Source organism: Mauremys mutica, chromosome 2, assembly GCF_020497125.1.
Source record: "Mauremys mutica isolate MM-2020 ecotype Southern chromosome 2, ASM2049712v1, whole genome shotgun sequence".
Taxonomy (NCBI): Eukaryota; Metazoa; Chordata; order Testudines; family Geoemydidae; genus Mauremys; species Mauremys mutica.
Genome location: NC_059073.1, coordinates 180326460 through 180352100, shown reverse-complemented (window position 1 = coordinate 180352100; position 25641 = coordinate 180326460). Strand labels below are relative to the sequence as shown.

Below are 25641 nucleotides of genomic sequence, written 5' to 3'. Positions count from 1 at the left end.
TTCTGGAGAAAGGCCTGGCAAGGGAATGAGTGGATTTTTCAAGCCCTATCAATATATAGGGAATTTATTTTTACGAAGTTTTAAAAAAAATCAGAACTGGCACACAAAGAATTAAGTGATAGTATTACTTGGATGATTACCACTTTTACTTTAATGCTTTTTTTTTAAGTCTTCACATATTTCCAGTAAAGAGCTGTCTACAGACTTCCACCTTTCCTTATCTCAACAGTCATCAGAAAAACATGTGGCTGCAAAAATAAATAGCTGTGAATAAATTAGTGAACAATGAATGGCTCTTTTATGCTAAGGTCTGGAACACTTTATGGTTTGCCTAACCATTGGGAAAGGGACTATCTAAAATAAGTTTGCTATGACAACGAACAGACTGTTTACTTATCCTTCCTCCTTTTCCATTACTCTTCAATAATATTAACATCTGATAAGGATGAAAATTAGAAACTATGTATAAACTAACACACCAGATTGTAAACTTTTCAGGGCAGCGATTGTGTCTTCTTCTCGGGTCTGGACAGTGTCTAGCACCCTTTGGACACAACCACGATCTAAAATAATGTTAGGTGAAGATCAGCAAATCTTCTCAAATGTTAATTTGAACGTAAGGACAGTTTGCAGACCCCAAGGAAACAATGTTCCCAGGCACTTAAATTCGTAAATTTACCCTCTGTAGGCGGGAGCCATACAATTCCCCATTATTCAATGAAGACTGAAGAAAAGTAAGACAAGAGAGCAGAGGAGAGTTCTGTGTTTTTTCCACCTTACTATCCACTCTGATACTGGTTGGAGTGTTTTATTGTGGGCAGGACACTGACAGCCATTTGCTCCTGAAACTTCTGGGTTCTTATCAGATCGCGGTTATTTTTATGTCAGGAATTTTTCCTTGTACAACAAGTACCCCAGTGCAGGTGTCCAGTCAGTCACTTCTCCATAGTTTAGATGTTTCATCATTTCCTGGTGCTGTCAAGTGTCTTCTGTTGAGTGAGGATTAGAGGAGCAGGGCAAGCCCTGAAGAACAGCCTCTACGTGCAGTGTGCCTCATTTCCGAATTCTCTCCAGGCTGTACCAACCAGCGTGTAGTATGTCCAGACTCTACTTCTATAAGCTAACCAGCTCAAAGACAGCAGTTCTTCTCTGTGGCAAGAAGGGCGTCCCCAACCACTGTTCCATCTCCTTTCCTGTCCTGCTCAACTCATGCCTCCCATGTACCTTTGTTGTCCATAACTCTGGAATCATCATTGACTCCGAACTCCCTTCTTCTCCTGAAAATCTGCCTTATCACTGTGGTGACTGACTATCTGTTACTCACCCCTTTAACAGATTGTGCCAGATCTTAAAAGTCTTGTTATCTGCAGTTGGAGTTGGAGAATGAACACAGGGATGGAGTGGACTTGCTGCAGTATAGAATAAGGGCCCTAATGCTGTGCTAACTTAGTTCACTTTGTTACGACTGTTGTTTCTTACTCCAGTTGAAGTAATTTGCATTTACTTGAAGGCATGACTGACTTATCTCGATCAGGAGACAAATCACTACCTCCACAACAATGCTCATGTATGCTACTGTCTCTACTCCACCTCTGCTGAAACTCTCATCCATGTCACCGCCATAACTACTGCAACTCCATTAGCCATGGCCTACCCAAGTCCCAGCTCTCCCAATTCCAGCCCAGAGATGGCTGATGCTTTCCTATTCTTCATGTACAAAGCAGCACCACTTTATCTCCTCACTTTCCTCAAATAGTTCCACTGTCTCCCCATTCATTTCAGGCTCCAGTTCAAAATACCCATTCCTGTTTATTAAAACCCTACATGGACTTGTGCCAACCTCTCTCTTTGCTTCTGCTTTAACACTTTCTTATACAACACCTGCCTCCTCTTTGTCCCCTCACACAGCTGGGTCCAGGAGTCTCCTCTCCTGCAGCTCATCCCATCTGGAATAAGATTTCACACTACTTCTCATGCCTCTTCTACATGTCTCAATATTTTGAAGAAGTATAGGTTCTGCTGATGTCCCTGCCAGATCATGGTCCCTGTCCTCCTTCCTGAGAGACAAAAGCAAGTGACATGACACCCTGGTTACTTACTTGTTACCTACCAATGGAGAGACAGCCACCTGTGCTCCAAAAAGATGCCACTGAGAGAATTTATGGTGCAGAAAGAGCACAGGCAACATCTTACACATCTGTATTTTCAGAATGAACTATACAGAATGCTCCTGCCTGTTGCACAACTTAAAGGCACACCTTAGAACACAGATGCATAGGATGGTCATTATTTCTCTTCTGGTGCACTTCCTGGGCAGATGGAGACACTCTGCCATACACCTTAGGTATTCGCCAGCAGCCAAGTAACGTATGCTCTCTTGTACGTAATGCCTGAACTAAAATACTCAGAGCCCTGCCCCCTGGGCTTCAGATAAGTCTTTATCTTCTTTAGATAATCCACAGGAAAATATAGATCAGTTTAAGCCTCTAGAAGACTATTCTCCTCATCCTTGCTATTACACTAATACTGCAACAGAAAGAAAGCTCATTATGCATATGCATGTGTACACACACACACACCACCCAAGCTTCCCAGGTAAATCAGTGAGCTCAGCGGTTCTCAACTGGAGGTCTGTGGCACCCTGGGAGTCCGCAAGACTTTTCAGGGGAGGTGCAGGACCCCCTGGCTGAAACGTGGTGCCCAAGCCCTGGCAGTGGCGCGCGGCAGAAGCTGGGAGCCCCAGCACTTCCCCCCAGGGCTGAAGCCGGGAGCAGCAGAGGAGCCCTGGAATGTCCCCCCACCCAGGGCTGAAGCCGGCAGTGGTGTGGGGGAGAAGCCAGGAGCCCTGGTGTCCCCCTGGTTTAAGCTGGGAGCGGTTTAAGCTGGGAGCAGCACAGGGCTGAAGCTGGGAGTCTCAGTGCCCCCTGCCGAAACTGGGAGCAGCGGGGGAGCCCTGGCGTCCCCCCCTCAGGGTGCACCTCCCAGGCTGAAGCTGTGAGCAGCACAGGGCTGAAGCCCTGAGCCCCGGTGTTGCCCCCACAAACTGCAGTGCCTTACCCAGAGTGGGGCAGTCTCAGGGGCATCTCCCCCCATCTCCAGTCCCTTTCAGGCCCCATACTCTGGCCAAGTCATAGGTCAGAAGTCAGAGCCAGGCAGTGCAGGGCAGCTGCTCCTCTGGCTGGTGGTGCCATGGAGCAGGCAGTTGTGGCATTCCCCCGTCTGCTGCTGGTGCCCAGGGTTGTGGCTGCTTCTCAGCTCCCAGATATCTTTGACCGCTCATGCAGCCGGTAAGAGCTGCCTGGGTGGGGGGGACTCTGCTCGAGGGCGGCAGAGCCTTCGGGACGCAGCCACCGCAGGGGGAGCCCTCCCAGCACACAGCCCCCACCTACACCCTCCCTGTACCCTGAGCTACCCTCTGCCCACGTCCAGCCCCTAGCTACCCCATCCCTGCACCCTGAGCTACCCCCCTGCCCACGCCCAGCCCCTAGCTGCCCCCTCCCTGCACCCTGAGCTACCCCCCTGCCCACGCCCAGCCCCTAGCTACCCCCTCCCTGCACCCTGAGCTACCCCCCTGCCCACGCCCAGCCCCTAGCTGCCCCCTCCCTGCACCCTGAGCAGTTTTCAAACTTTTTGAACTGAGTCTCCCCTTTGAGTTATATTTTTTGGTTGCATCACCCCTGGATGGCCTGCTGAGGTGAGTCCGGGAGTGGAGGTGGCACTCCCTTCCTGGACCACATTGTGCAGGGCAGCCCTGCCGTCCCTTCCCCCGCCCCCAAACAGAAGTCAAACTGTGCCTATGCCCAAGGATCCCCCCTGCCGTCCCGGAGCCCCGAGTCCCTCCACCCCCACCCCTGCTGGGCGCTGGAGTTTTTATAGCATGTCAAGGGGGGCCTCAAAGAGGAAAAGGTTGAGAACCCCTGAGTTAGATAAAAGGCATATGTTAATCCACATGATAGAGGGATCAATTAGGTGACAAGTTTTAAATTAGCATCCCTCGATCTATAACATTTAGCTATAAATAAAAATATTACTGAAAGAAAATTCTGCACTTTAATTAGAAGGTTTACAAAAAAGGAGACTGCACGGAGGACAGTAATATTATATTATAATATTATAAATAATATTGTAACAATATTATTTGAATGTAATCAGAGCATCTAATTACCCACCTTGCTCTGGTTGGGTAAGATTGTTTACTGGCTAATCAAGCTATTTATGGATAATTTAAAGTTCATCTCTGCTTATTAGGATTTTTTTTGCTGAATTACTACGACTGCCAATTTCTCCAAAAGCCTTCTGATGCAATTGTAAGAGAGGATAATGACATTAAGGATTTCATAAGGAGACTCCAGTAATTTTATTAACTGATTTTCATCTCTCTAATTAAAAGTCTTGTGCTCAGCTGTAAACATTTTGAAAGTGGAGGTCGGGGCACTGGATTAGGCGCTACATTTATAGTTCTGACTGTGCTAAAAATTAGTACAGTGCGCACCTGCTCTTATCTCTGCAAGGCTTGCATCTGCTTCATCTTTTTAAGATGGTCTGAATTCTGATGGTAAGATTCATTGCTGATAAATTAAGACAGAACATTTTTGCTTGTAAGTAATAAATGTATCATCATTACCTCTGGACCAGGAGACAAATTGGTAAAGGAAGCAATATCAGATGGTTCAGTACAGATGATGCTTGGGGGTTTAATGGAGAGCTGTCCAGTTTCCTGATACTGTAGAGCACTAGAAAAAAAGCAAGAGGAAATAAAAAGAAATGTCAGCTAAGAATTGAATTTCACCCTGATTTTACAGTCTCTATATTCAAGCAATACTTCTATTTACTCCCTGCGCAGGACAAGACTGAACCCTTATTTGTGAAAAGTGGCTTATGTGCAAGCATCTGGGTATTTATTACTTTTTAGCTAAAAGTTTCTCAGTGCCTACAGTAAAATTTCATTGGTATCCCAGAGTTGCATAACATGTAACAAGTCTGTAAAAACAAATGCCTTTTAAAACATGATTTAAAAGAAACCTTCCTTTACCTCTAACTCATCATTAGACATATAAAACTAAGTTGAGGCCTGGTCTACACTAGGACTTTAATTCGAATTTATCAGCGTTAATTCGAACTAACCGCTCAACCGTCCACACCAGGAAGCCATTTAATTCGAACTAGAGGGCTCTTTATTTCGAATTCGGTACTCCACCCCGACAGGTGGAGTAACGCTAAATTCGACATGGCTAGCTCGAATTAGGCTAGGTGTGGATGCAAATCGAACTTAGTAGCTCCGGGAGCTATCCCACAGTGCACCACTCTGTTGACGCTCTGGACAGCAGTCGGAGCTTGGATTCTCTGAGCAGCCACACAGGAAATGACCCGGGAAAATTTGAATTCATTCTCCTGTCTGGGCACTTTGAATCTGACGTCCTGGCTGGACATCGGGGGGAGCTCCGCAGCACCTGCAACGATGCAGAGCTCTCCAGCAGAGGAGTCCGGCCAATCCAAGAATAGAAAGAGGTCCCCAGCATGGACAGACCGGGAAGTCCTGGATCTGATCGGTGTGTGGGGCGAGGAGTCTGTGCTGTCGGAGCTGCGCTCCAGCAAGCGGAATGCAAAAACCTTCGAGAAGGTCTCCAAAGCAATGATAGAGAAAGGATACAGCCGGGATGCAATGCAGTGCCGCGTGAAAATCAAGGACCTGAGACAAGGCTACCAAAAAGTCAGAGCGGCAAACGGACGCTCCGGAGCCCGGCCCCAGACATGCCGCTTCTACAAGGCACTGCATGCCATTCTAGGTGGCACTGCCCCACCAGTGACCGTGGACTCAGTGGATGGCATAGTGAACCTGGACAGTTCCTCCTCGATGTTCGCCGATGGGGAAGATGAGGAAGGGTCTGTGGAGGACGGCGCAGGCGACAGCGAACACAAAACCGCTTTCCCTGACAGCCAGGATCTCTTCATCACCCTTACAGAGATCCCCTACCAAACCTCCCCGGCCGTTAACCCGGACTCTGAATCAGGGGAAGGATCAGGCGGTAAGTGCAATAAACATGGAAACATTTATTTTTTATAAAACAGGTATAAAAAAATAGAAATGCTATATATAAAATTTTCAATGAAAAACTATACGAAAAGTAGGTCCACACATATAGGGATTGAACAATAATCCTCCAGGGACAATTCAAGAAAGGTCTCATTTAGGTCCTCGAAAAGCCTCCGCAGGAGGTTCCTGGGGAGAGGTGCCTTGTTGGGTGCTCCGTGGAAGCACACTCTTCCGCGCCAGGACATCCTTATGTAGATGGGAATCATCGCCTCCACAAGCATGGCCGCATATGGTCCTGGTCTCTGCAGGGCTTCCCTTAGCATCCGCTCTTTGTGACTCCGAGGGACCCGCATCAGGGTGATCTCGTTCATGAAATGCTGCATCTAATTAGGGCAATTAGTGTATTGTTACTGTTGTGAATGGTTGACTTTTACTTTGCATAACAATGACCCTCGCTTAACAGCCACGTGTTGTAGGCCACATAGGAAAAGCATACATTGATCTTTCCCGTGCACTGGCGGGAGTGGCTGGAAAAGGGTCAGAGTATATGATTTCCAGATTGCCTTTAGCGGGAGGGCACAGCTGTCCATTAACTGATAAGCAGAATGTACTGTAAGGCTTACCAGGACTGTCTGCTAGACGGATTCAGCTGTCTCTCCCCACTTGTCCGCTCTCCTGTGCAATGCCGCAGCCAATGAGAGCGTATTCCGAAATCTCGAACTTGTCCTGAGATCTCATGAGACTTGTTGCCCTCTATGGTCTTGTTCAGAGAAACTGACTAGACTGTGTTCACTTTTCGCAAACATGTATCTGTTCAAGGAAATCAGTTACTTTTCCCATCACACAGCTTCAGCTCTTTCCCGGACTGCCCCGGCATCCCCCTCGCAGAGGCTGGCGCAGATTAGGCGGCGAAAGAAAAAGACTAGGGACGAGATGTTTGCGGAACTGATGGCCTGCTCCAGAGCCGAGGCGGCAGAGCAGAGACAGTGAAGGGAGACCCTATGTCAACAGCATCGCACACACATCAAACGGGAGGATAGCTGGCGGCAGGAAGACCAGCAGGCGACTCAAACGCTGCTTGGCCTAATGAGGGAGCAAACGGACATGCTCCGGCGCCTTGTTGATGTTCTGCAGGACCGCAGGCAGGAGGACAGAGCCCCCCTGCAGTGTATCTGCAACCGCCCTCCCCCGCCAAGAAGTCCTGCCCCCCCCACCCAAAAGTACAAGACGGAGGGGCGGTAGGGGCCGTGAGAACTGTCACTGCACCACTGCATAGCGCTAATGTACCACACACCTCTCACGCTATACATTTGTAGAAGTGCTTCCCTTACAGGCTCACCCAGTCCCAAATCCGAGTTTCATCCCCCCACTGTGTATTAGATTATTAAAAGCTGTTTGCTGTTATTCACTGTTTCGGTCACGTCTTTCGTGTCAGAGGATTTTTTTGTGTATGGGTGGGGGAGGGGATTTGTAATTGCACGGTATAGCCTACATTACCAGGGTACAGACTTGGGGGCATGATCAACTGCAGGGCACACACACACTGCAGTCAGTAGGCACCAGGGTCACTCTGTGTGGTGTATGCTGCCCTGGGTCATTCTGTGATGTGTATGCTTGTCCAGGGTCCTAGCGCCTGCCACCCCCTTAATGTTAAGGCACGCTGCCCTTACCATGAACTTCCACCGTAGCCCCGAGCCTCTCCGCTGCCCTGAGCCCCAACAAGAGCCCTCATCCACGGACAGATACTCACCCTTCCCCCACACCCCTCACCCCTTCCTACGCCCAAACCTGCAGCCCACTGCCGTCATCCAAACCCCTATCCAAAGAAGGCACCACTCGCCCCTTCCTGCAAACCCACCCCTTCCTGCAATCCCTCCCCTTGATGCACAACCACTTGCAACCCTCCCCCACCCCAGAGACCTATGTAGGAGCAGGAGGATGTCATTCCTCTATGGAACAAGCGGTCTGTACATCAGTGCACACCGTGCCCAGCACAGTATGCGTCCATGTTTCAACACCTGAACAGAAATGCAAAGTAAAACAAAGATTTATTAATAATGAGTGTAACAATTAATTTGCTTTAAAACGTGCTTTGGAAGTGGGGGAAACTTGGAGAACGGGGTATGTAACCGCAGATCGAAATCGACACATACAGACACAGGCCCAGGGTCAGTTTCTCTTGAAAGCAAGTGGAGAGTCATAGGTTACCCTGCTCTCCGAGGAAACTTGCTTTCAAAGCCTCCCCGATACACAGCGCTTCCCGCTGGGATATTCTCTCGGCACGGGTGTCTGGCTGAGCGTAAACTGCAGCCAGGCGATTTGCCTCAACCTCCCATCCGGACAAAAAGGTCTCGCCCTTGCTCTCACAGAGATTGTGGAGCACACAGCAAGCAGCAATAACTACGGGGATATTCTTTTCGCTGATGTCCGAGCGAGTCAGTAAGCTCCGCCATCTCCCCTTGAGACGTCCGAAAGCACACTCCACCACCATTCTGCACTTGCTCAGCCGGTAGTTGAAGAGTTCCTTCTCTCTGTCCAAGGCGCCTGTATAGGGCTTCATGAGCCAGGGCATTAGCGGGTAGGCTGGGTCCCCGAGGATCACTGTAGGCATCTGCACATCCCCAACCGTTAGTTTGTGGTCCGGGAAGAAAGTACCTGCCTGGAGGCGTTTAAAAAGACCAGAGTTCCTGAACACACGCGCGTCATGAACCTTGCCCGCCCACCCAACGAAGATGTTGGTAAAACGTCCCCTATGGTCTACCAGTGCTTGCAGCACCATTGAAAAGTAGCCCTTTCGGTTAATGTACTCGCTGGCCTGGTGGGCTGGTGCCAGGATAGGGATGTGAGTCCCATCTATAGCCCCACCGCAGTTTGGGAATCCCATCGCAGCGAAGCCATCTATGATGTCCTGGACGTTTCCGAGAGTCACTACCTTTGAGAGAAGTTGCTCAACGATTGCGTGGGCTACTTCAATCACAGCAACCCCCACGGTAGATTTGCCCACGCCAAAGTGGTTCGCTACTGACCGGTAGCTGTCTGGCGTTGCAAGTTTCCAGAGGGCTATGGCCACTCGCTTCTGCACACTCAGGGCTGCTCGCATCCGGGTGTCCTGGCGCTTCAGGGCAGGGGACAGCAAGTCACAGAGTTCAAGGAAAGTGCCCTTACGCATCCTGAAGTTTCGCAGCCACTGTGATTCATCCCAGACCTGCAGCACTATGCGGTCCCACCAGTCCGTGCTTGTTTCCCGGGCCCAGAATCGCCGTTCCACACCATGAACTTGACCCATTGCCACCATGATCTCCACGGCGCGGCGTACCCTGCTTTGTGAGAGGTCTGCGCCACTCTGTGAATTCCTGTCCTCACCGCGCTGCCGGAGCCTCCTCGCCCGATTTCTCAGCAGCTGACTGTGGAAGAGGTGGACGATAAGGTGCAAGGAGTTGACAACGGCCATAAGTGCAGCGATGATCGCAGTGGGCTCCATGCTCGCAGTGCTGTGGCGTCCGCGCTGTAACCGACCAGAGAAGGGCGCGAACAGATTTCCCGCCGGAGCTTTCAGGGAGGGAGGACGTGATTGACGGTTCAATGACAACAGTTACCCAAAAGCACCCTCGACACATTTTTCCCCCAGGAGGCATTGGGAGCTCTACCCAGCATTCCAATGGGCAGCGGGGACTGCGGGAACTGTGGGATAGCTTCCCACAGTGCACCGCTTCCAAAGTCGACGCCAGCCCCGTTACTGTGGACTCAGAAATTCGAATTAGTGTATTTACTGTGGATACACAAATTCGACTTCATAAGGTCGAATCCACAAATTCGACTTAAGTAGATTCGAAATAGTCTTGTAGTGTAGACAAGGCCTCAGAGAAAGTCAACTTAATCTTTTAAACCCAAAATTACAAAATATTTTTACTAGACCTTAATTTCTGCAATCGCTGATTTGAAAGGTCTTTGTGCCTAAAGTTAAGCATTTAAATCCATATTTAGGGTCCCAGGTAAGACGTTTGATTTTCAGAGGTGCTAAATACAAATATTTCTGCTTAAAGTCAGCAAGACTTGTGAATGTTTAACTCTGAAAATCAGGACACTTATGTACCTGGATAATTTAGGCAATTCAGTTTAAAAAATCTGGCTGCTTCGCACTTAGATGGCATCTTTCCTCAAGTGATCTTGAAGTGCTTTGCCTACAGTCATTACGTTTCCTAACACCCTATGGAGGCATTCCATCCACTTTACAAATTGATCACCAGGCACAGAGAGTACCACAACACATATAGTATCCTCTGCTGGCCTCACCACAGAGATATGCTGCCAGCAATTTAGTAGAAAGCTCCAATTCCTATCTTACTGGAAGTAGCGATGCAGAACAGAATCAGGCAGAACAGTGGATTGTGAGAAGATCTCTGCAGTACCACATCTTAATACTATCAGTAAAAATCTTTGCAGTTCTCCCACTGCAAAGACACTTCCCTGATCAGAGATAATTTCATATAATGTAATTTTATAAGTACAGTTAAAAGTATGGTATCTTTACTTCCTTGGATTGTGGGATACAATACAAGAAGTAACATTTCTTTAAACAAGTGGTTTTGTTAGGGGTATCCATTACACATATGACTGTCTTCTAGAAGACAGGTTTCAGAGTGGTAGCCATAGGCAGACTCCATGGGTGCTCCGGGACTGGAGCACCCACAGAAAAAAAATGTGCGGGTGCTCATCACCCACCGGCAGCTCCCCGCCCCACCCCCCCTGCTCCAGCTTACCTCCACCTCCACCTCTTCCGCGAGCGCACTGCCGCATCCTGCTTCTCCCTGCTCCCTCCCAGCGCCGCAAAACAGCTGATTTGCGGGGCAGGGACGGAGGGGGGAGAAGGGGGAACGCAGCGCACTGGGGGAAGAGGCAGGGCCAGGGCGGGGGTTTGGGGAAGGGATCCAATAGGGGCAGGGACTTTGGGGATGGGGTTGGAATGGGGATGGGGAAAGGGTGGAGTCAGGGCGCGGCCAGGGGCATGGGCACCCACTGGCACTGGAGAAAGTTGGCAACTATGGTGATAGCCGTGTTAGTCTGTATCAGCTAAAACAATGAGGAGTACTTGTGGCATCTTAGAGACTAACAAATTTATTTGGGCATAACCTTTTGTGGGCTAGAACCCACTTCATCAGATGCATGGAGTGGAAAATACAGTAGCCAGGTATAAATACACAGTACATGAAAAGATGGGAGTTGCCTTAATTAGCATCGACTCCCCACTTGGTAAGGCAACTCCCATCTTTCCATGTACTGTGAACCAATTTAGTTTAGTGGAGAAGTTCAAGGTTAGTTTAAATCCCGTGACATAGAACGTGCTATGAGAATACCTGGTTTCACAGCATTCTGCTCTTACATGTACTTTTGCTGCAGGAGAACATTACATCAGAGTTAACATTATAAAACCACAGTCTTCTTTTAGTGTTATTCTCTGTTGCTTATCTATAGCTTGAGTCAATTAACAGCTCAAAGGCAGCCAATACAAAATATTTGGATTTTCATGAATACTTTCCAAGCCTCAAGACAAAGAAAATGCCTTAAAAACAAAACTTTAAAATAGCAGTTAAATTTGATATTGACATCAGTGACGCAGAGGTTACACATGCCTAATTACAGAGCATGTTTGTGCACATACCTCTGAACACCAGGCTGTTATATAATTCACGCTGTTAATGGCCAATTAGTTTTAATTTTTACAAGCAGCTGAAACAATAATTCTTCAAAATACCAGTGTTATTTCATCCCCTAAGTATGCTGCTTCAGGTTTTGTTGCATCTTATCATCAGAGAGTTAAATCAAGCCTACAGGAGTTATATTTCAGGTTTCAGAGTAGCAGACGTGTTAGTCTGTATCTCGCAAAAAGAACAAGAGTACTTGTGGCATCTTAGAGACTAAAATTTATTTGAGCATAAGCTTTCGTGGGCTACAGCCCATTTCATTGGATGCATGCAGTGAAAAATACAGTAGGAAGATATATATATATCTTCCTACTGTATGTGTATATATATATATATATATATATATATATATATATATATATATATATACACACACACACACACACACACATACATACAGTAGGAAGATATATATATATCTTCCTACTGTATTTTCCACTGCATGCATGAATAGCTGTATTTGTTTCATTGGATGCATGCAGTGGAAAATACAGTAGGAAGATATATATATATATTTTCCTACTGTATGTATGTAATATATATATATATATATATATATATACATACATACATACATGTATATATACATACATACATACATGTATATATACATACATGTATATATATATATACATACATACATACAGTAGGAAGATATATATATATCTTCCTACTGTATTTTTCACTGCATGCATCCAATGAAGTGGGCTGTAGCCCACGAAAGCTTATGCTCAAATAAATTTTAGTCTCTAAGATGCCACAAGTACTCCTGTTCTTTTTGCGAGATACAGACTAACACGTCTGCTACTCTGAAACCTGAAATATAACTCCTGTAGGCTTGATTTAACTCTCTGATGATAAGATGCAACAAAACCTGAAGCAGCATACTTAGGGGATGAAATAACACTGGTATTTTGAAGAATTATTGTTTCAGCTGCTTGTAAAAATTATATATATACACAAAGAACATGAAACAAATACAGCTATTCATAGTCATTGTTGGGTTAAAAAGAAATTTAGGTCACTAAAATAATAATTAAAAAATCACCCATTCATGCAGCCGACCGAAGCAGCTTTGGACATTTTTTTTTTACATTTCTTGTTGCCAAGGGCTTGTCCCTTAGCTACTTTAATTAATATTTCCTTGGAATAAATTCCTTATTAGCAGAGTGATTATTCATTGTGAGTAAGAGCTAAGATTACTCAAATCAAACAGCTGTTCCTGGGTCCTGATTTGAAATCGTACCAAGAGGTATGTAATAATGTAAACACTGAAATATGGGAGCTTTATATTTACATGTCAAACATTTTATTGTGAAATCTGGATATAAGGTGGCTCCATCTAGACCTTTAACCATATTGGAGGAGTTAACCCAAGAGCAAGCTGAAACAAAAAGTTTAATTTCTAAGATATATACAATTTTGATTGAAAAAGATGTTGATAAACGGTGGGAGAGGGATTTGGACAAAGAAATTGATCTGGATGAGCGAGTATATCGTTAAGGGAATATACATCTTCAATTTGTGTAACTCAAAGAAAATGTTTATAAATTGCTGTATAGATGACATTTGATTCCAGTTAAGAGTCATCATATTTTTGCTATTAAGGAGGTGCTTTGCTGGAGGAGTTGTAGGGAAAGGAGAAAATATGTGGGGAGGAGGGATAGCTCAGCGGTTTGAGCATTGGCCTGCTAAACCCAGGGTTGTGAATTCAATCCTTGAGGGGGCCACTTAGGGATCTAGGGTAAAAATCAGTACTTGGTCCTGCTAGTGAAGGCAGGGGGCTGGACTCGATGACCTTTCGAGGTCCCTTCCAGTTCTAGGAGATTGGTATATCTCCAATTATTTTAGTCAGAGGATGGAGATGGATGGCAGGAGAGTGATCACTTGATCACTGCCTGTTAGGTTCACTCCCTCTGGGGCACCTGGCATTGGCCACTGTCAGTAGACAGGATACTGGGCTAGATGGACCTTTGGTCTGACCTGGTACAGCCGTTCTTATGTATGTGGGAACACATGTTGAGTTTATGTCCAGGAAAAAGAAGGTTTGGGAAGGAATTATTAGAAGAGATTCATGTTATGACAAAAATCTGGCTTTCTAGAGATCCCCCGATCTGCTTACTTAATGCTCCAGTAAAGGATCTACATTTTAAACAGAACAACAAATTAATTTTTTTATTGTTAGCAGATAGACTTTGTATTGCACATTACTGGAAAATGTGATTCCTCCTCCTATGTAATAATGGTATAGCAAAATATGGACTGTCCTTGTAATGGAGAAGTTTTCATGCCAAGGATATACACAAGAGAAGCACCAAAAAAAAGGATAGGCATTTAGAAGTGTGGTCATCCTTTCTAGTGTACTCAAAGGAGGGAGGATCCCCCACTAGCAAACCAGAATCTTCAGCCAGGTTGTTTGAATATTAACCTGATCCTGAATATGTACAATGTAGCATGTACATGTTTTATTGTACAGTTGCCTTAATAAAAAGATGGAAGGTTTCTATCTTCAGGCAAGCAAGATAAATCAGGAATCATGGAAGAAGCCAGTCTCAACTTGCTGCCTCTATTGCAAGAAGTCATTTACTCTAACCTGTGCTCCCAGTGTGATCTGCCTCCTCACTGCTTGTACCAAATTCCTCCTTTAAACTGGGAACCACTAATGGGGAGCTGGATTATATCAGAGAGGTCAGGCAGGAGAGAGGAGACTTGGGTTGAAATCCTGGCCCCAGTGAAGTCAATGGGAGTTTTGATATGGATTTCAATAGAACCAAGATTTCACTATATGGTGCAAGGACGGGGAGATAAAGCCAACAGCAGAGTGCAGAGAGCATGAAGATGTCAATCATGTTGAGTGCTAGGACAACAAATTGGTTTCTCATTTGGGAGAGAAAGGGAAAGGAAGACAGATTTTAAGCCCTCCCGCACAGAGCTTTATGGAGGAGTGCACTCTACTAGGCTTATCATCCTGGACAGCTACCCTTCTCCTATCTCTTCTGCCTCAGAAGTCCCTCTCTCATTGCCTGCCTTCTGATCAGCCTGTCCTAGCAGGCTGTTTGTGCTGAGCACAGCTGCAGCCAGGAAAGCAGGCTGACAGCGTTCCAAGAATGGAGACCACCATTTCCACTAAGTTACCATTGTGGAGAAGTAAATTATGAGAAAAAAGGAATACTTTAGTTTTTTTTTAAATGCAGCCATGCTTGAGATGTTACCAAAGGTGTGTGTAAAGTCTGGAGTTGGTATGGACTCTAGTCTGTTAGCTCTGAAGAGACAAAAGTGTTAGGCTCCCAGGACCAAATCTTATACAGGGGCCACTTTTCAATGCTTCCTTTTCAAATTTTGCAAGATGATTGTCTGAAAACGTCATAGAAAATTCAATTGTCCTCTAAGAAATTAATATGCTAAATTCGGTGAAGCAATCTAATCTTTAAGGTATTTAAAAGAGGGATTTTACCCCCGAATTTCCTACAAATCACAATATTACCTTTACTGTGAAGCTGCTACCACCACGATTTGTCTTTATATGATACAAAGTCATTATTGCTAAATACTAATAATGAGCATGGTATTACACCACACATGATCCCTGTCCCAGACATCACAGTGTTGATTTGAATCGAACACCAATTTTTAAATCTTCAGACAAAAGTTATTCACTGTAGTTATGCACAGCTAAGGGAGGCTTTAAACATGGATACATTCTATTAATTTTTATATTTAACTCACCCAGATCGAGATGAAACTGAAACCTCACACGCCTTTTGTTGACTTGCTAAAGACAAATCCTAAAAAAATCCAAAAAACAAACAAAACCCCCACCACGTGTTAGAATTTTGTAGCTCTAGACAGTCTCTAGACAATAGTTTTGGGAAGTTTTATATTGCTTTGAGCAAATGAGGCAAAACAAATATTTGTATAATGCTATTAAAATACATTTTTAAAATGGTATACTAATCTATTAAACAAATAAACAAACTCTTTACTTGTTACTGAATAAGCCTCATTCTGTGGGTGGGCAAACTCTCCTGTTTTAATACAAATAATTGATCTTATTTATCCAGCACTCAACAATATGCTAGGTATCTCTCACACGCACACGCACACACACATGCACGCACTCTGTGCCGCAAAAGGCTTACAATCTAGAGGTCAGAAACCACATTACACAGAAGAAAACAAGAAATGGGAAGATTAGAGAAAAGCAGGAGGAATGGGTGGCAACATTTTTACAGTAAGTTATGCATTCTTCTTAAGAGTGTAGATGTTGAGGTTTCGTTTTACATGTTGATAGGATCAAATGTTCAAAACAATATTTGTACCTGAAAGTCAGAACACACGACATCTAGTAACTCTTTGAATATAAAGATGACTATTAAAGAAAGAAGTTATTATGATGGACAATAGCATTTGCCATTTTTAAGACCAAGAGAAGAGGCACTCATTCCCACATGAATACATTATTAGATGATTCACAGTCAGCTGCAAGATTTTTGTCTTCTGGTGTTGTTGTTACAGTGTTGCCATTTATGATTTTAATCAGAAGTCATGATATTTGGTGCTTTTCTTAAACCTCCACCTCTTAGACTCAAGTGATTGAACAAGTCAGCTTTCATTTAAGGAAAAAAAAAAGGTAGTAAATTTATAGCCCTCATGATTGGGAAGGAAAGCTTGAAAACATAAACCTGAAGAGCTCAAAAACTGGAAGGCAAATAAAAAGAACTCCACCTTAAAAACAAAACGGAATGCTCAGAATTTTTAAGCCAATCTCATACATTTTGGGGGGCATGAATCAAGACTTCTAAATGCTAGGAGGTGGCAATACCGATGAGACAGAGTTTTAGGTTAAACTGCAGACAGTCCTCAACTCTTTTATAATGTTTGCCTTGTTTGCTTCCCTAGCTTCAGCTCAGAATGTTGGCATTCTGTAGCCCTTCAGCTGCTAACTAGTAACAATTTTTAAATGTGGACACAAAGCTGAACTCTAATCATATGACCTCAGTGTTTATGGTCTTTCTGTGCTTCGGCACCTCAACATTGGTGATTTTGCACTGCCACTTAGCTGGTGGAACTTGTCAGGTGGACATACTGAAACAAACCCAACATGCCCAGAATGCACATCCATATAAATGGGTGGTGCAGGCAACAGTCGGGTACACCATCAGCTTGTTTTTTTAATTTAAACCCATGCTGGATGCAAACTGATTTTTGCAGGGGGTTTTTTGGTTTAAGGTCCATCCTTCATCATGAGATAGCACTTACCAAGCATTTCCCAAGCTACCTATAGTAAGACAATTTGTTGGGAAAAAAATCCCTTATCAGCATTTTAGCTGACTTGGTGTAAACTTTTCCTGAGCTCATCTGTTAGCTATCAAAGAATCCTTCCTTCTCAGGTGATGGAATCCCTAGATTTCTGGCCCACCATATCAATTTCCAACGCTAACTTTGCAGAACTCACAGGCACCAGAAAGAAGATGGATTTCTGGATGCAAGAGGGGGAAACAAGGTCCTACCTGTAGGGGATCCATTCTGACAGATGTATTTTCTGTGATTTCCACATCACTTTCTAGGTCCCTGGTATTCTGCGTGTGTCGCTGCTCTGTCATATACTCAAAAGTACTCAGCTTCTTGCCCACTGTTTACAACAAAGAATATAAAACTACAATTTAATTTAAACTTATCCCATGTAGCTATGCAATTTACAGCGCACACACACAAAAAACCCCACAGCACCACATTTTAAATAGGAGACTATCCAACCTTCCTACGCCATCTGAATCAAGGACCCACAATGTGTATTTCTTTGTTTCTGCATTTATATTTAGCACACTTGAAAGGACGTGAAGTGGCCATTTTGTTTCATCTCTATCATCAATAGCATCTAGTCATCGTAGTACTTGGTAGAATTGTATTTCCTTATGGATATTCTGTTGTAATGAACTTCAGCTTCATCGATCATCATCATGTGGGATTTGGCATTAGAAACTGTAAATCAACACACTTATAATGATGTATAAGTGGAAAAGTGTCCCTGAAATGTTGTACAGCGTGATGCAGCTGCAACCAGTTGTTACTGGCAGAATGACAGACAAGTTTTCAAGAGGCTGCACTATACCATGTTCAGAGCACAGGAAGTCCTGAAAAGATTGTGAACACCTAATATTTCTTTCAAAGAGGGGAAGATAGAGTTAAGAAACTTCCATCTAAGCTTTGAATAGCAAGTAGAGCTGTTCAAACTGAGCTATTTCATTCTGGCTGTGTCTCTGTGTGAAAGTTCTCTTCAATTTCAATCCATGCTGATGGAAACTTTGAAGTTTCACTTTGGAATTTCCTGTTAGAAAGAACCCAATATCACTGAGTACTTCTCCACACAAAGCATGGTCAATCTGTGGAACTCATTGCCAGGGGATGTTGTGAAGACCAAAAGTATAACTGGGTTAAAGAAGAATTAGATAAGTTGATGGAGGAAAGATTAATCACTGGCTATCAGCCAAGATAGTCAGGGATGATACTTCATGCTCTGGGTGTCCCTAAGCCTCTTACTGCCAGTTCCTGGGATGACAGGGGATGACTCACTCAATTACCCTGATCTGTTCATTTCCTCTGAAGCATCTGACATTGGCCCCTATTGGAAGATAGGACGCTGGGCTAAATAGACCATTGCTCTGACCCAGCATGGCCATTCTTGTGTTCTTAAATAAAATGCACTCAAAATGGCCAACTTTCAACACTGAAAACAGGCCAAAAGTCTGTACAATTTTGATACAAGCTAAAAAATTTACCCCAATTGATTGTTAATCTTAGCAACTCTGTCTGCATATATGATTGGTATTTCAAGATGGTGATGAAACATGAAACCAGATGAGATTCATGTGGTTTTACATTTCAATAAAACTTTCTTTTGTCAATTTCTACCATCCAGTCTCACACAGTAACCAGATACTGGTACATTTCCCCAAGAACAAGGAAAATGTAATGGAGCAGGAATCTGATTGCTTTTTCTCATCCATTGTCTCTGAATCAATACATTTTGAAATGAATACATTTAAGGAAAAACAAGTGATTTAACTTTTTAGATCTGCTTGCTGTACCAGTAGTTCTAGCAGATTTGGAAGAAAACCAAGCCACAAATTCCTTTCTCCCCGTCATAAACAGATATTTAAGGGTTAAGGTCTCTTTTACCTGTAAAGGGTTAACAAGCAGTAACCTGATGAACACCTGACCAGAGGACCAATCAAGGGACAAGATAATTTCAAATCTCTGTGGAGGGAAGGCTTTGTCTGTGTTTTTTGTTTGGGTAGCCGTTCTCTTTTTGGATCTAAGAGAGGCCAGACATATCTTCAAGTTCTCCAAGTTTTCCTGAAGTATTTTCTTCTATTCAGTATAGTGAGTATTAGAAAGGCGGTTTAGTCTTAAAATTACTTTCTACATTTGCAATTGTGTGTTTGCTGGAAAAATATCTTTATTTCTGTTTGCTGTTACTTTGATTATTCTGAGGAGGAGGGAGGGGAAAAGTCTCTCCAGGTTTATAAGTTAAACCCTGTAATATATTTTCCATCTTGGTGTTACAGAGATAGTGTACTTTCTTTCTTCCTTTTAATAAAATCTCTTCTTTTTAGAACTTGATTGATTCCTTCCCTTGTTTGGATTTTCAGGGGAAGGGGAGGGGGGGAAAAGTGAATCCCTCTTTGTTTGATTCAATAAGTTTGAATCAAGGTATCTTTCCCAAGGACTAGGGGAAGGGGAAAGGAAGGGGGATAGGAAATCCCTCTTTGTGTTAAGAGTCAAGGAGTTGGATCTGTGTTCCCCAGGGAAGGTTTGGGGGAACAGGGAGTGTGCCAGACACTAAAAACCTGGCTGGTGGCAGCAAGAACCAGATCTAAACTAGGATTTAAGTTTAGAGGAGTCCATGCAGGTCCCCATATTGGGGACGCTAAAGTTCAAAGTGGGGAACAAACCTATGACACCCCCGTTCCTAATCAACAGCAACAACAGGCCAAGCAGCCTGAAGACAAGACGGAAAAAATCCTGATACCTTTTTAAACAAGTTTTTTCACCATTTCCCATAGCAGTTTCTGTGCAGGCTGAGGCACTGCTCTAGAGAAATAGGCTGTGTACATAGGCACAGAGGCACCACTCAAAATTTTTCCCTGTGTACACACTGTCAAACCCTGTGGAGCCATCCCCACTGCACCTGATGGCCCCAGCACCTTGCCTGCCTGGTCTGCACCATCATCAACCCTGGTCTTCTAGCCCAGCCCACCCAACTGCAGTGTTCCTTCCCACCTTGAGAGAGGATGCAGGCTGTTGGAAGTGGGGCGAGGATGGGCAGGAGTCCTGATGAGGAGGAGCAACACTGGCTGCCCCACTGCCCACTATGACCATGCCTCCTCCATCACGACAGAGAGGCTGTGAGGCCAGAATTGAGTGGCATTGTGGCCCACACCCCCATGCACAACACCATTCACACAATTTTGGTCCCTTTTCCCTCTTTTCACGACAAGGTTTGTGGGGCCAAGGTTTGGTGGGGCCAAACCTGAATGGGTAGTGGGTCAGCTAGTGCTGCTTCTCCTTGCCGCTACCAGAGGTATGCGCGATTGCAGGCCCCACTGCATGGGCACCTGGAGCATGGGACCAGACATCATGAACCCCCTTTTTTTCCCCCTGCGCCAAGGTTCTCTTTGTGTCAGGTCTGGGTGACCTCATTATCCTTACAATGGACATTTCTACACAAGGATTTTCAGCAAGTACCTTTGCATTCATTCTGGAAAACAAGTACAACTGACTTGGTTAGCCTGTTTGGTAGTTCCCATCCCCGGACAATCCCTGTGCCTGACTCACGGATGAACTGGAAGTGCTTGCAAAGATCTGCAGGAGCTTGATAGGAGATTACTGGGTAATTCTGGCAGGTGTTTGGGTTTTTTTAAGCCAGAGTATTTTCCTTTTTCCTGCACTTGCGGAATTCCTGAGGCCGTTTTCACCGTTCCCTGTTCTCACTCTGTTGTTTTCTTTGCGCACCTCACAGCCAACACAGCTGCCCTCGAGTCCAAGCCATGAGTACACTGCAGCTCTCCCTGGCTCCATGCGGGGGTCCCGGGAGGAGGGACGTGTGCGGGGGGAAGAAGCAGCCCCAGATTTGTCCCCTAACTCTGGGAGCAGAGAAAGAGGAGCTGTGGCAGAGTTTAAATGTGTGGCCAGTTCTGGGATGTTTGAAAGCACAGAAGAGGCTGCCCTGCAGCAAGGAAAAGAGCCTCTCTGGGGGGCATGAGGTTCAGGTGACTCAGGAGGGGCTCCCTGGCTTGGAAGCATGCTGCCCACAAAAGCAGGAGTTAGAGCCATAAACCTACCAATACCCTGCCAGGGGTAACCAGCCAGCTACAGGAGTCCTCTCCCATGAGTGACTCCAGGCCCACTTCTCTTTTTTCAGGGCACTGTGTAGCTTTCTCTACCTGCCTGAGAGAGAACTAGACCTGTGGTGAACAAGCAAGCCCCTCATATAGAGGGATGACACCACCAAAAGTGTTCCTTGTATTGCCTCCACCTGCTGGCTGGGAGGTACTATTCCCAAACATCTGCATTGATTGACCAAGAATCAGCAAACTTCTCTCTAATCATAGCCTGGCTGAGAAAAGTAGCTATAAATGCAAATATACAACAGTGTAATATTAAGTTGCACTAAAATATAACTGTTTTTTTCTTTGTCAAAGCCTTTTACATATACTAGTTTATTCTTTTTGGGTGCATTGCAACAATAAAGTGCACATACCTCAGTGCTTCAAAACATTAGAGTGGAATTATGTATCTCAGTAGCAATTCCATAGTTAAGGTGTTAAGACTTTTTCATAAAGCTAAATTTTATACCATTTGCCCTCTAACATCCATCAAAAAGTGTCTTTCCACTTGATTTTTGTATGTTTGATGTCCTGCCAGAGAAGAATCATGTATTCTAAAGTTAGAGATGGACTATACGCTGGCCATTTAAGATCTGAAACCTCCAAACATTACTAGTATTTCATTTTGCAAAAAGTTTTAACTTATTTGCCATTTCATTTAAACAAATAAAAACAACAACAACAACAACATTAGCCTATGAATTCCAAATGTGTTGCATTTACTAATCCTTAAGGAGAGTTAGCAAACCAGGTTCTATTAAAAACTTTGCTGGGAGGTTAACTGAATACTGTGTGCACGGTAGGGAAAAACATTCCAAGTGCTTCAGAAATTCTTCACGAAAATGATAACTTTCCATCAAGAACCATGCATAGTTTTCAGCGTCATAGCAACTTTTATGCATAGACAGACATTTACAATTAGATCATAAACTACAGTGACAAATCCTGTACTGCCGGAGAGTTCTATTTGATGACACAATAAGTCACTTCCATCTCTTCTACAAAGGAGAACTGACATGAAAAAAATGAAGCATAGCATTATGTTTGCATTTACAGCAAGTGATTTCAAAGGGTGATTGTGGAAACATACTATACATTTCCTAATTTTCAAATGTTTGTTTGGAATTCAGATGTTCTAAAAATTTTATATTAAAATAAGTAAATAAATAAATGAATCTCTATTTACCACCTTTACTAAATTAAAAGTTTTCTGGGAATAGAAGTTTTGTGGCTATTAAGTTCAAAAAATATTTGCAATGTTGTAAATATCATGGATATTTAATTATATCTTCCAACCTACCTACACAGCCCAAAGAGTTAATTTTCAAGAGGTATGTGAATATCTATTTCAACAGGTATGGATAATTTTTAAATGTATCATGTTTTGCCAAAGCAATCAAAGGATGATTAAAAAAATATTATAAAAAGTCAAAGTCTGATTTCTTGAGTAGTCATGGGACTATGGCAAAACATTATCAAGAAGCACATTTAAAAAGGTCAAATATCTTGGTAATAATTATTTTAGTACTACCCCATACTCTGGACTTTAAAAAGAAAAACATGAAGAAAGCTAGGCTACCGGTGAAGTACTCTGGAACCTTTAATCTGATCAAATACAGTAAGAAGGTAAGAGAGTCACTCGAAAAAGCATAGAATGCTGTGGATTTCAATAAAGATGCACCCACGTCACTGGTAATTAATCAGTTTCCTTCTTGAAAAACGAAAAACACTCAAAAGCCCCCAATTTTTTTTTTTAAAAGCTTAGGTCAAAATATCTACACAGAGAAAAAACAGTACAATTAAAGTATGGAATGCAGTTTTGCAAAGCACGCTGTACAAGAGAACCTTTCAATGCTTAGCACACTTCTTGACATGCCAATATCTAGAATGCTTTTCCATCTCAGATATTTGAAAAAAGCTGGTTCTTCTCACCCCACATTCTTGCACAAACAGAAAGCACAACTGGCAAGGTCAATTGGCTATATGATCAAGTTCAAAACGCCATTACATCTGATATCACTTCAACTGAAGTGCATTTGTGGAAGTGAGGCAGGAAGAGGTGATGATCAAGAGAGGGGTGGAAAGAGTGAAGGTTCCATTCAGAAGCTTTGAAATTACATGTACTTCATATTATTTTGAAAACCGGTTAGGGAAACAAATTTGGGGAAAAAAATATGAATATTTTAAATGCTACTTAAAATATATTTAGTTTGTAATTGCAAGAAGATGCTTTAAGTGATGCACTGACACTCAATATACTCTAGATGTTCTCCCCCACTCAAGTGGCACAGAGAAACTTTCAACTTCACTGTACCTAAAAACATACATTGGATGCATTTGCATTTTATTGTTAATGAACTGTTATGTATATCCACCAAAGCAGTGGAAAATTAAAAATAAAATAAACAAATACTAAAGAAAATAGTCTTCCAGCACTTCTGAATGTCTGCATGTCAAACAACATGCAAATAAGAATCAAGTTCTTTTCTTTGGAAAACCAAAAAGTTGAAGGGACACAAGATTACAAATATTGGTCCAATATTGACCAAAAGAAGATACTGAAAGATAGTTAACCACATGAAAAGTATGTATTTGTAGATTAATAGATTTTTAAGGCCAGCAGGGATTATGATTATCTAGTCACAAACTATAGAATTTCATCCCATAATTCATGCATCAAGCCCAGAACTTCTCATTGAACTATCATATCTTTAGGAAAGGCATACAAACTTGATTTTAAACTGCCAAATAAAGTGCATCTTTGATCCCTCTTTAGACCTTCTTAAAAGTAAACCCTTTAAAAGGAAGCAGAACTATTTCTTTCCGCTTTATAGGAAGAGTATACATTGCATTTTGTATGCAGAATCTTCCCCAGGGTGATGTTCACTCTTTGGTAATTAAGCTAATTCAAATAATCAAGTCTTTGTCTTTTTCTGTCATTGGTAAATTTCCTGGCCAAACTGCATTTGTGCATGCAAAATGTAATGCATTATTGGGGACAGAGTTGCCTAACACTTTCAATTATAACTCTCTGTTCTCAGTTGCTTATAACTAACGCGCTTCAGCCACTGAGGCTGAAGTTCTCCATACCTGGGTTTATAGATATTTAAAAGAAAGTTAAAAGATGGAACCTTTGTAGTCGTTGATCGCAACAGACTGAGAAGGATTTTCCTGAAACAATCACTGCCCACCTGCTTATAGAGAAATATTACATACAGAGGTAAAGATGAAATATCAACAAGTGTCCCAGCAGCAGGAGCGATGCCATTCCCAGGAGCACAGTGATCACCGCTATAGCCAGGATTCCAGCTGCTGTAGTCTCCGCAGGAGCAACTGGGAGAAAGGCCAACCACGTGTTGTTTCCAATGACTCCTACCAAGGCAAAGTAAAGGGGGAAATAAAACACTTCGTCCTTCTGGTAATGGAAATAGGAAAAAACAAGCTACCCACAGTCTCTCCTACAGCTCAAGTAACTCTCTTTTAACTGGGCTTTTTGACTGGTCTTTGCACAAGACTATTCACCTCTTATTTGTTTTGATCTAAAAAGAAATTCTAAAACAGAACCAGAAGGATAAATAGACTTTCCTAGCTCTGTTTACTTGGACTACTCATGGGTCCTCAAAAACTGAAGAGTGCAGGAGTGTAACAGGCTGGGGGTAAAATTTTCCAAAGCAAGTAAGTGAATTAGGAGCCTAAGGTCTCATTGACAGTCAATGGGACGTAGGAGGCTAAGTACTTCATCACTTTTGAAAAAATGGTACTTAGAGGTGCTTTGGAAAATTTTACCCTAAAGCACTGTCCCAGCATTTCTGGAGATCTGGATTCACATATTGATTCAGGTCACAAATCTAGTGGTCTGAGCCAGATCCACCTCACAAAGCTCTGGCTAACCATGGCACAATTACCTTCTGCTCAAAGAGAATCTCAGAAATGGAATGGTAGGAAGGTATTACAGGTCAGGATCATGGTGTAACTAGAAGAGTTACATGGGGAAGCTTTGCATCACACACATCTTGCTCCAGCAAAGCCTCTCTTGCATGAGTGCCAGATTGACCTATACTTCTCCCCCATCTCCCCAACTAATTTTTGGAAGTCTAGAAATCATACATCTCTCTAAATCATTTAAAATAGCCATGCGTTTAAATCTCCATTTCCAGTGTTATGGAAGACAGAAAAATTGATATAAATATCTTTTTTAGATATTAGGTATTTAAGAGCATTTCTCATACAGCTAGAAACAAAATTTAGATTAGGGCCAGTAGAATATCTGAGTAATTTAAGGATATTTAAAAGCACTTTAACTTTACATACTCTTTCTACATATCTGTGTGCACTCCTAAGTCATATGTATGCAGTAAAACTCTTCTAGTTGAATGTGAAGACAGTTTAAATTCATATGCTTTACACAGTAAATTAGTTGGCTAGACAGGCAAAACACAGCAGCCACTGTTGGACCCAGAAGTCCATCATATACAGGGACTTGTTTTATTACCAGGTCAGGAATATAGTGGTCTGT

At 43.4% G+C, this 25641-nt stretch overlaps 1 protein-coding gene across 5 annotated transcripts in view; it reads right to left on the bottom strand.

Moving 5' to 3' along the window:
* Positions 1-25641, bottom strand: part of LOC123363099 (palmitoyltransferase ZDHHC11-like) — a 100635-nt gene that overhangs the window by 18106 nt on the left and 56888 nt on the right. For all 5 annotated transcript variants that reach the window (XM_045003847.1, XM_045003850.1, XM_045003845.1 and 2 more), the window contains exons 6-9: positions 24342-24497; positions 17247-17368; positions 15463-15521; positions 4625-4733 (exon numbers count right to left, since the gene is read on the bottom strand). In XM_045003847.1, coding sequence (XP_044859782.1) covers positions 4625-4733; positions 15463-15521; positions 17247-17368; positions 24342-24497 — 446 coding nt within the window. The remainder of the gene's footprint in view (positions 1-4624; positions 4734-15462; positions 15522-17246; positions 17369-24341; positions 24498-25641) is intronic.